The sequence below is a fragment of the Vulpes lagopus genome, chromosome 5, assembly GCF_018345385.1.
Source record: "Vulpes lagopus strain Blue_001 chromosome 5, ASM1834538v1, whole genome shotgun sequence".
In the NCBI taxonomy this organism is placed as follows: Eukaryota; Metazoa; Chordata; class Mammalia; order Carnivora; family Canidae; genus Vulpes; species Vulpes lagopus.
In genome coordinates, this window is record NC_054828.1 from 31,796,685 (window position 1) to 31,810,660 (window position 13,976).

The following is a 13,976-nucleotide window of genomic DNA, read 5'->3' on the forward strand; positions in this document are numbered from 1 at the left end:
AAAAAGCTTCCAAAACTCTATTTGCTCAGAGACCAAAACCAGATAAGAACATTGCAAGAAAAAAAAAAAAAAGACCATTATCTCTTAAGAATATAGATATAAAAATCCTCAATAAAAAAGTAAACCAAATCCATAAATATATAAAAAGGATTACATACCAGGATCAAGAGGGATTTATTCCAGGAATGCAAGGTCGGTTTAACATCCAAGAATGAATTAACATGATACACCATACCAATAAAATAAAAAACAAAAATCATACAATCTTCTTACACAATAGATGCAGAAAGAATATTTGACAAAATTCCAGCTTTGTCCATGACAAAAACACTCAAAACACTAGGAACAGAAGACAACTTCTTCAATGTGATAAAGGTCACATATAAAAACCCCACAGATACTATTATATTTAATGGTGAAAGACTGGATACTTTCAGGTTAAAATTACAAGGGTCTCCTCTTGTCACTTCTATTCAACTTTGCATTGGATATTTCAGCCAATTAGATAAGAGAAAGAAACAGAAGATATTAGATGAAACAGAAGACATTAGATTGAAAGGAAAGAAAACTATCTCTATTTGCATATAGCGTGATCTTGTATATGAAGAACTCTATACGGAATTTGTAATAAACTTATTAGAACTAATACAGAGTTCAGCAGGATTTCTGGATAATCAATTTCTACACATTAGCAATAAGTAATCTGAAAATAATTTTTTTAAAACATTCTTTACCATAGCACCAAAAGGAATAAATTTAACAAAGGAAGCACAAAATGCATACTCTGAAAACTACAAAACATTGTTAAAAGAAAGTGGAAAAATATCCCACGTTCCAGAAGGTTTAATATTGCTAAAATGGCAATTCTCCCTCAACTGATTTACAGATTCAATGCCCTCCTATCAAATCCCAGCTAGTTTCTTTGCAGAAATTGACAAACTAATTCTAAGATTCATATAGAAACCCAGAGTCAATCATGAAAAAGAAGAAAAAAAGTTGAAGGACTCCCACCTTCTGATTTCAAAACTTATAAAGCTACTGTAATCACAGTTGTGTGGTACTGGCATAAGGACAGAATAAAATTAAGAGTTCAGAAATAATCCATACACCTACAATCAACTGATTCTCAATAAGGATGCCAAGACAATTCATTGGGAAAAATAAGGTCTTTTCAACAAGAGATGCTGGGATGACTGGATAGCTATATTCAAAAGAATGAAGCTAGACTCCTTCTTACATCATCATACACAAAAATTATTCAAAGTTGGTCATAGACCTTAACATAAGAAGTAAAGCTATAAAATTCTTAGAAGAAAATATAAGAGAAAATCTTCATGACCATGAGTTAGGTAAGGTCTCAGACATAACACTACATGCACAATCAACAAAAGAAAAAATAAGTAGATTGGACTTCAATAAAATTACACATCATAGGATACCATTAAGAAAGTGAAAAGAAAACATACAGCATGGAAGAAAAGTTTTGCAAATCATTTCTCACATAAAGGAATTACATCTAGAACAGATAAATAACTCTTATAACTAACAAGGGCAAAGCCATATCACCTCCACACCCTAAGTAGGAACCAATATAATAAGGGTCCAAGAAGAATTTGTGGGATACTTGATGACATGACTCTTCATGTTACCTACACCAAACACCTTCTCATGTCTGCATATTACCGTAAGTCAAAAAATTAACAGTTGTAAATGACGGAAAATATCACTCTAATCTTTTTCATTATTCTCTCTTTTAATAGTAAAATGCAGATGGAAGGAAAAATTATTTTAAAAAATGTCATACTGGGGCAGCCCCGGTGGCGCAGCGGTTTAGCGCCACCTGCAGCCCAGGGCATGATCCTGGAGTCCCGGGATCGAGTCCCACATTGGGCTCCCAGCATGGGCCTGCTTCTCCCTCCTCCTGTGCCTCTGCCTCTCTCTCTCTCTCTCTCTCTCTCTCTCTCTTTCTCTGTATCTCTATGAATAAATAAATAAATAAATCTTTAAAAAAATTAAAAAAAAATGTCATACTGAAGACTTCCACACTTGGAGAACACTGGTAATCTTTTGATTCCAATTCTCCCCCTCATCTTCCTATAAAACCTTAATAAAGAGATTAAAACAGCATGAGACCCACGTCTTTGGCATTCCTAGGGAACAGAACTAGACTGCCATCTGATTTCTCCAAAGCCACATACAAAGTAAGGCAACAGCAGAGCAACATATTTAAGAAAGTTAAGGAAGAAAAAATAATTCTGCTAATCTAAGCTGTCCATGTAGCAATCTCAATGGAAACAAGTGAGAATGTATTAGAACTCAGAGAATACTGTGCACACACACCCTCCTTGAGAAATATAGAAGATCAGGGGTCAGTTAAGTATGGTACATGGGCTAAATCCAGTAGAACATCTGTTTGCATATATAGAATTTTATTAAAACACAACCATGCTCTTTTGTTTATGTAATATCTATTACTGCTGCTGTTGTGCTGCAATGGCAATTGTATAACTGCAGCAAAAGCTTCCCGACTCAGAAAATCTAAGACATTCATTCTCTGGCCCTCTACAGAAAAGTTTGGCCAACTCTCTACTAGTCTACAGAATCAGCTTCATTTACTCAAAAGAAGACTGGAAAGTTCCGGCAAAAGGACTAAGGGCAAGCATTTCATGTAACTGCAGCGCTAAGATTAAAACAAAGGGGGAAATCAATTTCTACGAAGAAATTACAGGTTGCAGTCATGATATCAATGTGGACTGTAAGTTAAAAACCATTAAACAAGATAAAGAAGGACAGTGTATATAATGTTAAAGCCACATTCTGGTTTCAGACTAGAGCAAGGGGAATAATAGCACACTTTAAAGATGCTCTTAGGTGTGACAGAACCAAAACAACAGAGAAGAGAAGAAAACTCCAAAAGTTCATCCCTCTACAACAGTAACAAACTGGTAAAAACTTCAGAATCAGCTTTTTCAGATCTCTGGACCCTAATAAAAAGCTTACAACAATCAGAGGAACATCTAAAGAAAAAAGAAGCCACAAAATTTTGTTAAAAAAGCACTTTTAACTTACCCATTTGGCATCCTCTGCTCTGCAGATGAGCAGTGGCCAAGAAGATAACACAGCCTACATTCCTAGCACAGGCTGCTAGTAACAGAGGGAACAACATGGGCCTTATTATAAAAAAATTGTGATTGTGTGTTTTGATCTGATGAATCCCTGAAGGATAGACTCCAGAGTTTGCCTTTGTTTTGCCCCCAGAACAGAAGCCATTTCCTGTGTGGCATGTGTTTAAAAAGTACTTAAAGGCAAATGCATTAGTCACATTGTTGTGGGTTAAGGGATAACAGTAGGTGATGAGGGACTACAGGCAGGGCAACCAATACACAGACAAAAAAAAAAAAAAAACAACCTAGAAGAAAAAAAGGCTTAAATATTAGACACTTGAGGGAAAGGGTCTTTTTAAAGTTCCTGCATAGATTAGAGAATCTCAGAGTCTGTGTGCATGCCTGGGACTAGACATATGTTCTGAAAAGACCTTAAGCTTTCACCTTTGACTAACCCGTTTGCATGGGCTCCATACAAACAGGAAGCCAAGGCTAAGGGGGAGATGTAAACAATCTTGCTATGCTAATGTTGAAGAAGTACCTCCAACACACAGTCAATCTGCAAGGACTCAGAGAATGGGTTTTTCGTTTTGGCTCTAGACATTAAGAAAATCTCTGTCAAATAACTAGCTGTCCACCAAGCTAATGTTAGAGATCTCAGTGGTCACACATGACAAAGAATCATTTCAAAAATAGTTTAGAAGGCACTAAACAAACAACAAAACCCCCAACAGCAGCAACAATAAATACTGAGGGGAAGGATCTGTTTTTCAGTGTTGCCAATTTATAACATTCAAAATGTCAAGTTTTTAATATAAAAAAATTACAAGAGATGCAAAGAAATAAGAAAGTATACCCCATCTACAGGAAAAAAGAAACTAACAGAAACTACCCCTGAAGATTTTATTTTTTTAAAGATTTTATTTATCCGTGATATATATATATATATATATATAAAGTAGATATATATATATCTACTTATAAATAAAGTATATTATTTAAAGTATACTTTTATAATATACTTTATAAATAAAGTATATTATATATCTACTTATATATAAAGTATATATATATATATATATATATATAGAGAGAGAGAGAGAGAGAGAGAAGGACACTGCTGAGCCACTCAGGGATCCCCTCCAGACTACTTTAAAGGAATTAACAGAGGATCCCTGAGTGGCTCAGTGGTTTGGCACCTGCCTTCAGCCCAGGGTGTGATCCTGGAGACCCAGGATGGAGTCCCACGCTGGGCTCCCTGCGTGGAGCCTGCTTCTCCCTCTGCCTGTCTCTCTCTCTGTGTGTCTCTCATGAATAAATAAATAAATAAATATAATCTTTAAAAAAAATAAAGGAAATAACCGAGACATAAAGGAAATCAGGAGAATGTGGTCTCAACACAGTATCAATAAAAAGTTGAGAATTAAAAAAATAAACCAAATAGAAACCTTGAGCTGAAAAAAAAAAAGAAAAAGAAAAAGAAATCCTGAGCTGAGAACTACAATGACTAAAATGAAAAATTTACTGAAAGTCAAGTTCAATAGTTAATTTGAACAAGCAGAAGAATCAGCAAACTTGAAGGTAGGTCAACTGAAATTTTACAGTTTGAGAAGGAAAAAAAACAGACAAACAGAAACAGAAAAAGAAATAAACAGAGCCGAATAGATCTGGGGGACATTATCAAGTATACCAACATATGTATAACAGGAGACCCAAAAGAGGAGAGAAAGGTAGAAAGAATATTTGAAGAAATAATGACTCTAAATTTCTCAGTTTTAATAAAAAACAATCAACACATCCAAGAATCAGAATGAACCCCAAGAAGGATAAACTCAAGGTGACACATTATAATCCAACTGTCAAAACCTAAACCCAGAGGATCCTAGCAGAGAAGTAATTCATCATGTGTTAAGGACTCAGTAAGATTAACAGCTGTTTCTTCATCAAACCATGGATGCCAGAAGACAATGGGGTGATAAATTCAAAGTGTTGAAAGAAAAAACTGTCAACCAAGAATTCTACCCAGAAAAAGTTTTGGAGATTGGTTGCACAACAATGCAGATATACTTAACATTACTGAAATGTACATTTAAAAGTGGTTAGGATGGTAAAATTATCACTTAAATATATGTTACATGTACTTTACCACAATTAAAGATAAATTTTAAAAACAAGGAGAAATTAAGACCTTACTGATAAACAAAAACAGAGAGTTTGTCACTAGTAGACCAGCCCTATATGAAATGTTACAGGAAGTCCTTCAGGCAGAAATGAAAGGACACTAGATAGTAACTCAAAAGCATACAAAGAAATAAAGAAAACTGGTAAAAGTAGCTACATAGGTAAATGTAAAAGCCAGTACTATTCCATTTTCACTTTGTAAATCTTCTTTTTTTTCCCCTTTCTGACATAAAAGCCACTTTCCACATTATAGATAGAACATATGACTCTAATTAGGAAAAAGAACTAGTAAACTGCAAAATGCTATTAAAGGACTAAGATGTAGTAACTATAATTTATACAATTAAGTGTGATCTTATATTTTATTCTAATTCAGATCATCTCTAATTTGTATGTCACATGGAAAAGATCCAGAATTGAGCTCAAAGCCAAGCACACTGAGAAGCAAAGTCTAATACGAAAGAAAGTCAAGGTATCTAAAGTGGTATATTGTCAGCTCTACTAATAATTCTCAGTTTTACTAACTTCTCTAGGTCTTGAGTTCCCCATTTGTGAAATGGGAAGGATATGATGATATTATAAGAATTTATGAAAAAAAATGCTTGCCCTAAAATTCTTTAATTCCTTAATAAGTAAAGTAGTAGGCAAATCCAAAGTATCATCATTATTACCATCAGAATGGACAAGAGTTTCCTTATTTACCTGATGATGCTGGATGTTTCTTATGTTGCATGAAAAATTCTGGTAGAGCAGAAACTTATCAACATCTTTCTCATTTACTTTTTTTGAGGACACTTTTGCCAGAGATGACTGGATACAAATATACCTATTTTGGCACCTGTTCAGATAAATATTCAAAAGCAAGCAGTTATTAATATATGCTCTAGTAAAGAAACACATTATATGGAAATAATGTTAGCAAAAAACTTAGGCTATTACCAAGTGAGATTTTTTTAAAGATTTTATTTATTTATTCATGACAGACACAGAGATAGAGAGGCAGAAACATAGGCAGAGGGAGAAGTAGGCTCCCCACAGGGAGCCCAATATGGGACTTGATTGCAGGACTCTGGGATCACAACCTGAGCTAAAGGCAGACACTCAACTGATAAGCCACGCAGGCATCCCCCAAATGAGATTTTTTTAAATGATGTCCAACTATAAAAATGTTACTAACCCATCAAAAGAGGACTCTGCCTAATTGTGCTAGCATTGGTCCTCCAGTCTATGTATGTATCAACCCAATCTTCCCATAAAATGCCTATATCAGATCAGCTACCATCTGCAGTTATCTAAGAGACCAAAACTACAGATACTAGATCAATTAATTCTAGTCTAGATATCATCCTTTTCTAACCACTGAGTTAGGCAGTCAAGGCCAAGTAAAAGCTAAAAAGAAGAGAAACAAGAGGATATGGCAAGACAGGTTCCAGTGACAGTTTAGAAAACTGAACCAAATTTCAAAAGTATGATTACTTACAAAAACACATTTAAAACATGGGTGATTCTCCTCCTTTGACTCATTCCTACTAGGAATTACTGTTACTATTACTAAGGAAATAGGAAACTTCTCTCCTTGTATTGACAAAAACCTTGACAAGTCATGGCAGTCAACTGGTTCATCTCCACCAGTCCTTGTCTCTGCAAACCTCATACAAGTATATGGAGAAAGAGTAAGAGCAGACTGCTGACAAAACCCTGTCGACCCTGATGATGATGATACACAGCTGAAAAATATATTAAATAGGGTTTGAAGATAATATATTTTTTTAATGAGGCATAAAATCCAAAATCCCAAGCAGGGCCTAGGTCATGAAGTTTTAATCTCTTGTAAATGGACCATGGATAAGCAGCTCTCTCTATCAGATGAAATTCATTTTGAGGTCAGCACTTTTATCAATACATGATATTAAACATTCTCAAGTTAACTCAATCACTTATAAACACCAGAAGTGAGATATTATAATACATGTATAGCATATATATATATCACAGTATGATTAAAAAGCATTCCACCCACTCTAAATGGATATGAATCTCTCTAGCATATATTGTGTAATTCAATGCTGTTTACACTGTTCCTCAGAGCCCTTCCTTGAGGTGCGTCAGTGGAAGGAGGATGGTCAGGCAGAGTTCCAGGCTCCCTGCCTAGAATTCAATTAAAGCAACTTCACTTTTATCTGTTTTGCATATTAGGGTTCTGTTGCTTGAACAAATAGTTCCACTACCAAAAAAAGTCTAAAAATAGAGTTTTTAATGAACACTAGTATTAGCACTAACCATATGACCCTTAACAGCATGAGTCCACAAAGCAGAAAACTCTATAAAAGAGTTACTCACAATTTCCGAATGAAGTCAAGCGTGTCTTTGTCTTTAGCAATCATGTCTGCTAAAATATGCTGCACTCCTGTTTCAATATCCTGGAGTGCTGAAAGTCCTTTAGGAGAAGAGTAAGGGGCGGGGGGAGGGAAACAAAAGCAAGAACTACAGATTGGTTTTTTAAGTCTATAATTAAATCATAATAAATGTATTCCAGTCAAAATAAACCCTTAAACTGAAAAACTTAAGACAGAGAGGTATAATAGCAGTTTCTAGCTTACCTCTGAAAAAAAATAACAAGTCTCCAAAGCAATAATACAGGACCTTTACAAACCATATAACGTAGTGGTAAAAAATGCAGCTCTGGAGCTAGCTGCCTGGTCTAATCCTAGTTTCACCACTTACCAGATGTATGACTTTGCACAAATTACTTGACCTCTTTGTGCCTCTGTTTCTTATAAAAAATGGAATAATAGCATCTACTTCATGAAGTGTTTATAAAGATTAAATGTATTCTAGGAAATACGTATTAACAGAGTTAGAATCCAAGGTATACCATTTCATACCAGTTATAAAAATTATCCTTTACAAGGAATTTTATTAATAATCATATTTTGACTTATGAGGTATTTATTCACCTTTTTAATGACCTATTTGAATTTCTCAAATCTCATGAGCACAAAACAAGAGCCATTATGTAGTCGTTCATCTTCATAGTTGAACTGTCTACCAATGGTACATTAAGTTCTTTCCAAATGCTTCTGGTTTGCTAATTTATAGCAGTGACCCTTGAACATTATGGCTCCTGTGATATCAACCTATATATACATTGAGAAAAACCATTTGCACTGCTTTTTTCCCTCATTTCTTTTTAGTTGTTCTATTTCCATTAAAGCTTTTTTTCTTGCATTAAAGTTCAAACTACACAAGCACTAAGTATCGTAAGTATGGTTTTTTGAGAGCATAGTTTTAATGAGTATTAGGTATAAAAGACAAAGAGAATAAGAGGACAGACTTATGGAGTCATTAATAAAGAGAAATGTCTTGTTATTTTAAAGAAATTTAACCATTAAAATTAATAAATTCTGTTTACATTTTAAGAGAGTTTTCCTATGAAGGGATTTTTAGGAGTGAATTACCTTTGAGAGGCAGAAGGTTGTATATGTAAAGGACCTAGAATAGCTGTGACATATAGTAAGCAGTCAATAAATGTCTGCTTTTGGGTGAGCTATCTTCCTAGGTCAATCTTCATCTAAGAAAACCAGTCACTACGCACTAATTCCTGGAGTCCCAAAGCACCTCACAACATTGTTACACAAAATTTATTAACAACAATAGAGTGATAAGTTAGAAGTAAAAGTGGAACCTATCTCCAATGAGAATCATCAATGAGAGAGAACTGGAAAAGGAAGTTATAAATTTTGCTATTATAATAAAGAATCTTTGAAAAGCCCCCATCATTTTGGGCAAATACAATTTATAAACCTTTTATAATTAATAAACCTTATATAGTTAAAATTATGCTAGAGCTCTAGAACAGTGTTTTGTATAGTCTAAGGACCCAAAATTAAAATCACACTAGGTACTTATTAAAAATATGGATTCCCAGACTTTGGGATTTTTTGTTTTGCAGAGAATTCTGGATGATCCTGACATCCATTCAAGTAAAAAAAAAAAAAAAAAGAAAGAAAGAAAGAGAAGAAAAAAAGAATGAAAGAAAAAGAAAAACACCGCTGTGAGGTACCCTGAGCTACCTCTAGAACAGTAGTTCCTAATGGGAGGCAGAAATTATCAGTCACTTGGGTAGCTCATTCAAATTACATAAACCCTTCTCAGTCCAACAAGGAAGAGAAAGGACTGGAAAAGAGTCTTGTGTGTTTGAATAAGCATCTTCTTCCATCAGACAGCATTGGTCATTGGGGCTTAAGATAGCCAAAAATAACCAGAGTTCAAAAAGTTTAGCACCTCAATGAAATCAGGAGAAAATAAGGACCACAGAAGCAAAGAATCCTATCTCCTTTCTTGTAGTGAACACTTCCCAGCCAGATTCTTCAAAGCTCTGCAACTGTAACAAAAATTGAAGGGCCAACACTTCTTTTCACCTATCTGCACTAAGGTTACCTCTTCTTCCACATAACAGAGCAATCAGCTACTCCTCCTTATAAATAACATGGGGATATTCTGGAAATTCTAAGATGTAGTCCATTTGTGGCATGCATATCTTTTTGATTCAGACCAAATTCTTGTTGATCTGTGGCAAGTAAGTAGTATCTTCCAATTCACACTGAAATATCTGGTTTCTTAAACATTTCTTTGAGAAATGATGGGAATGACAAAAAAAAAAAAAAAAAAAAAACTTCTTTAGAAAAATAAAAGAGCATTGAGGGTGATCATGAATATGTGTTTAGCCCAAGAAATGAGAGGACAAAGAAAAGAAAAAAACAATCCAAGCAAACTTTAAAAACCAGTATCTAGCTTGTTTGTAATTAACTGTAATTCTTTGAAATTTATGATAAAAGTAAAAGAGAGAAGAATAAAGCAAACATAAAACTCAACACATGTGGTAGTACTACTGCAGCTGCTCTGGAGCCCTGATCCAGCTCCATGATCAGAAGTATCACCAAGTGTCCATCACCATATAGTTCGGTAAGCATCACCCTATATGGCCATGCAAAGAGATACAGTTATCAAACCTACCCAGTATGAGTGCAAACTAAGGAAAACTTTGTACCAAAAGAAATGAAAAACAAAGGAAATTGATCCTAAAAGAGTAAGAACAGACAATAAACCTTTATGCATTTGACATTCTGAAAACCCCAACATTTGATTCTAAAACATACTGTCAGTGGGCAAGAAAGTTCCCACTGACTGACCTTAATGCTTGGCTATACAGTCTCAACTACTATTAAAACATTAAATTTGCATCATTTGAAAATCTAACTAGAAATACATATTAAAAAATTAAACGAGGGGATCCCTGGGTGGCTCAGCGACTTGGCGCCTGCCTTTGGCCCAGGGCGCGGTCCTGGAGTCCCGGGATCGAGTCCCACATCAGGCTCCTAGCATGGAACCTGCTTCTCCCTCTGCCTGTGTCTCTGCCTCTCTCTCTCTCTTTCTCTCTCTATGTCTATCGTGAATAAATAAATTTTAAAAAATCTAAAAAAAAAAAATTAAACAAGTAAATGTGTTTTACTCATTTCAACCCATCACTAAATTCAATATTTGTTTTCTTTTAATTATTGCCTTTTTCAAAATAGATATTAAGATGTAGTTGTATGTGAACAGACATTTGTATTTTTACAGACATTCATGCTTAATTTTTTAATGGCAAACTCACACTGCTGTGTAGTTTAAAATGAATGCAGGTTACAATATGCTAGGATTCTCTACAGTGTAGTACAGAATGTGTACTGATATTCTTATCAGAGACTGCCCCCTATAGACACTTAGATCTCCCAGCCAAAAGAATAAACAGAAGGCCAAAGAAACTAAAATGAGCATAGGAATTAGGAGAGCACCAATCTCCCCATCCTATCCTATCAGAGCACTCCTATAAAAAGCCACTCTTGCTCAAAGAGCTCTCACTCTATGGCTTATCTTGTCAATAAAACCAATGTATCTTGACATGTATCAGTTGTCACTTTACATGGGTTTCTCTTAGAAATCTTCTCTCCCCAATAATTCACTTTTGCCTTTGGAGACACGTCTAGTAAGAAGTTGCTGTGGCCAAGGATGCAAAGGTTGCTGTCTCTGTTCTCCTCTAGGACTTTGATGGATTCCTGTCTCACATTTAGGTCTTTCATCCATTTTTAGTTTGTCTTTATATATGGTGTGAGGAAATGATCCAGTTTCATTCTTCTGCATGTGGCTGTCCAATTTTCCCAACACCATTTGTTGAAGAGACTGTCTCTTTTCCACTGGATATTCTTTCCTGCTTTGTCAAAGATTAGTTGACCATAGAGGTGAGGGTCCTTTTCTGGATACTCTATTCTGTTCCATTGATCTCTATGTCTGTTTTTGTGCCAGTACCCTACTGTCTTGATAATTACAGCTTTGTAATAGAACTTGAAGTCAGGAATTGTGATGCCGTCCATTTTGGTTTTCTTTTTCAACATTCCTTTGGCTATTCAGGGTCTTTTCTGGTTTTATACAAATTTTAAGGTTATTTGTTCCAATTCTGTGAAATAAGTTGATGGTATTTTGATAGGGATTGCATTGAATGTATCGATTGCTCTAGGTAACATAGACACTTTAACAATATTTGTTCTTCCAATCTATGAGCATGGAACATTTTTCCACCTCTTTGTGTCTTCCTCAATTTATTTCATGAGTGTTCAATAGTTTTTTGAGTATAGATCCTTAGTCTCTTTGGTGAGATTTATTCCTAGGTATCTTATGGTTTTGGGTGCAACTGACTATTGGGACTTCATCAAGATAAAAAGCTTTTGCACAGCAAAAAACAGTCAACAAAACCAAAGGACAACCAACAGAATGAGAGAAGATATTTGAAAATAACATATCAAAGGTCTAGTATCCAAAATCTATAAAGAACTTAACAAACTCAACACCCAAATAACAAATAATCCAATCAAGAAATGGGCAGGAGACATGAACAGACATTCCTCCAAAGACATATAAATGGCTAACAGACACATGAAAAAATGCTCCACATCACTTGGCATCAGGGAAATAGGAATCAAAACCACAATGAGGTACTACCTCATACCAAACAGAATGACTATAATTAATAGGTCAGGAAACAACAGATGTTGAGGATGAGGAGAAATGGGAACCCTTGAACACTGTTGGTGGGAATGCAAGCTGGCATATATGAAAAATGTGAGTTCCTCAAAAAGTCGAAAATAGATGTACCCCATGACCCAGCAATTGCACTAGGTATTCACCCCAAAGATACAAAAGTAGTGATCCAAAGGGGCACCAGCACCCCAATGTTCATAGGAGTTATGTCCACAATAGCCAAACTATGGAAAGAGACCAGATGTCCATCAATAGATGAATAAAGATATATTCTATATATAATGGACTACTACTCAGCCATCAAAAAATGAAATCTTGCCATTTGCAATGACATGGATGAACTAGAGGATATTATGCTGTGAAATAAATCAATCAGAGAAAAACAATTATCATATGATCTCACTCATATGTGGAATTTAAGAAGCAAAGCAGAGACACCTGGGTAGCTCAGTTAGTTAGGCATTTGCCTTTGGCTTGGGTCATGATCCCAATATCCTGGGATCCAGCCCTGCATTGGGCTCCCTGCTCAGTGAGGAGTCTGCTTCTCATCTTCCTCTCCCTCTGCCCCTCTACCTCCACTCATGTCTCTCTCTCTCTCTCTCTCTCTCTCTCTCTCTCTCTCTCTGTTGCAAATAAACAAAAAAAATAAAATAAAGAAACAAGAGAATCATACGGGAAGAGAGAAAAAAATAAAACAAGATGAAATCAGAGAGGGAGCAAACTATAAAAGACTCTTAATCATAGGAAACAAACTGAGGGTCACTGCAGGGGAGGGGGTGCAGAGATGGGATAACTGAATGATGGATATTAAGGAGGGCATGTGATGTAATGAGCACCAGGTGTTATAGAAGACTGATGAATCACTGACCTCTACCTCTGAAACCAATAATACATTATTTGTTAATTAATTGAATTTAAATTAAAAAAAAAAGAAAGAAAGAAATTCTCTCTCCCCTGCCCTCTTCTCTGTTCACTCTCCTTCTTGTACACATATATATAAAAGGATAGGAAGATACACTTCAGAAAAAGACCCTTTATTCCTGGAGAGTAGAAGTGTAGAAGCAGGACTTCACTTTATAAAAAATGTATGTCAGAACCGTTAAAATTCTTTAAAAAAAAAAAAGGTATTATTTGTATAATTAAATTTTTAGAAATAGAGTAAAAATTTTAAAAGACAACATAAGACATTTTTTGTAACTTTGGGACATGAAGAAATTTCATTAAAAAGAAAAAAAAAGCAAGCACCTTAGAAAAAAATTAGGAAAATTAAAAGAATTAATAAATTAACTATAATGAAACTAAGACCTTCTATTTTATTTTCTTTTTCTTTAATAGACAGCATAAATAAAGTGAAAAGAAGTAACAAACTGGGAGAAAAAATTTGTAATACATATAACTAAGAAATAATATCTTTAAAAAGACTTATAAATTAATAAAAATAGGAGAAACAACACAATAAAAATGGGCAAAAGACTAGAAGAGATACTTCATCAAAAGAGGAAGCTGAATGGCTAAGCAGGAGATATATGGGGATTTGTTTTATTAGAGTGACTTATTCTTTTTATGCTATAATATTCTTTTACATAGTCATTACTTAGTAAAACAATTTTTTTA

The 13,976-nt window shown here is 34.8% G+C and overlaps 1 protein-coding gene across 14 annotated transcripts in view; it reads right to left on the reverse strand.

The window, feature by feature from the left end:
* The window catches only part of SRBD1 (S1 RNA binding domain 1), a 320,333-nt gene that overhangs the window by 274,625 nt on the left and 31,732 nt on the right, over positions 1–13,976 (reverse strand). For all 14 annotated transcript variants that reach the window (XR_005987873.1, XR_005987872.1, XR_005987874.1 and 11 more), the window contains exons 8-9: positions 7,626–7,722; positions 5,988–6,123 (exon numbers count right to left, since the gene is read on the reverse strand). Coding sequence is in view for 3 of the 14 variants with exons in the window: in XM_041755611.1 (XP_041611545.1) it covers positions 5,988–6,123; positions 7,626–7,722 (233 nt within the window). In the remaining 11 variants the exon portion in view is untranslated. The remainder of the gene's footprint in view (positions 1–5,987; positions 6,124–7,625; positions 7,723–13,976) is intronic.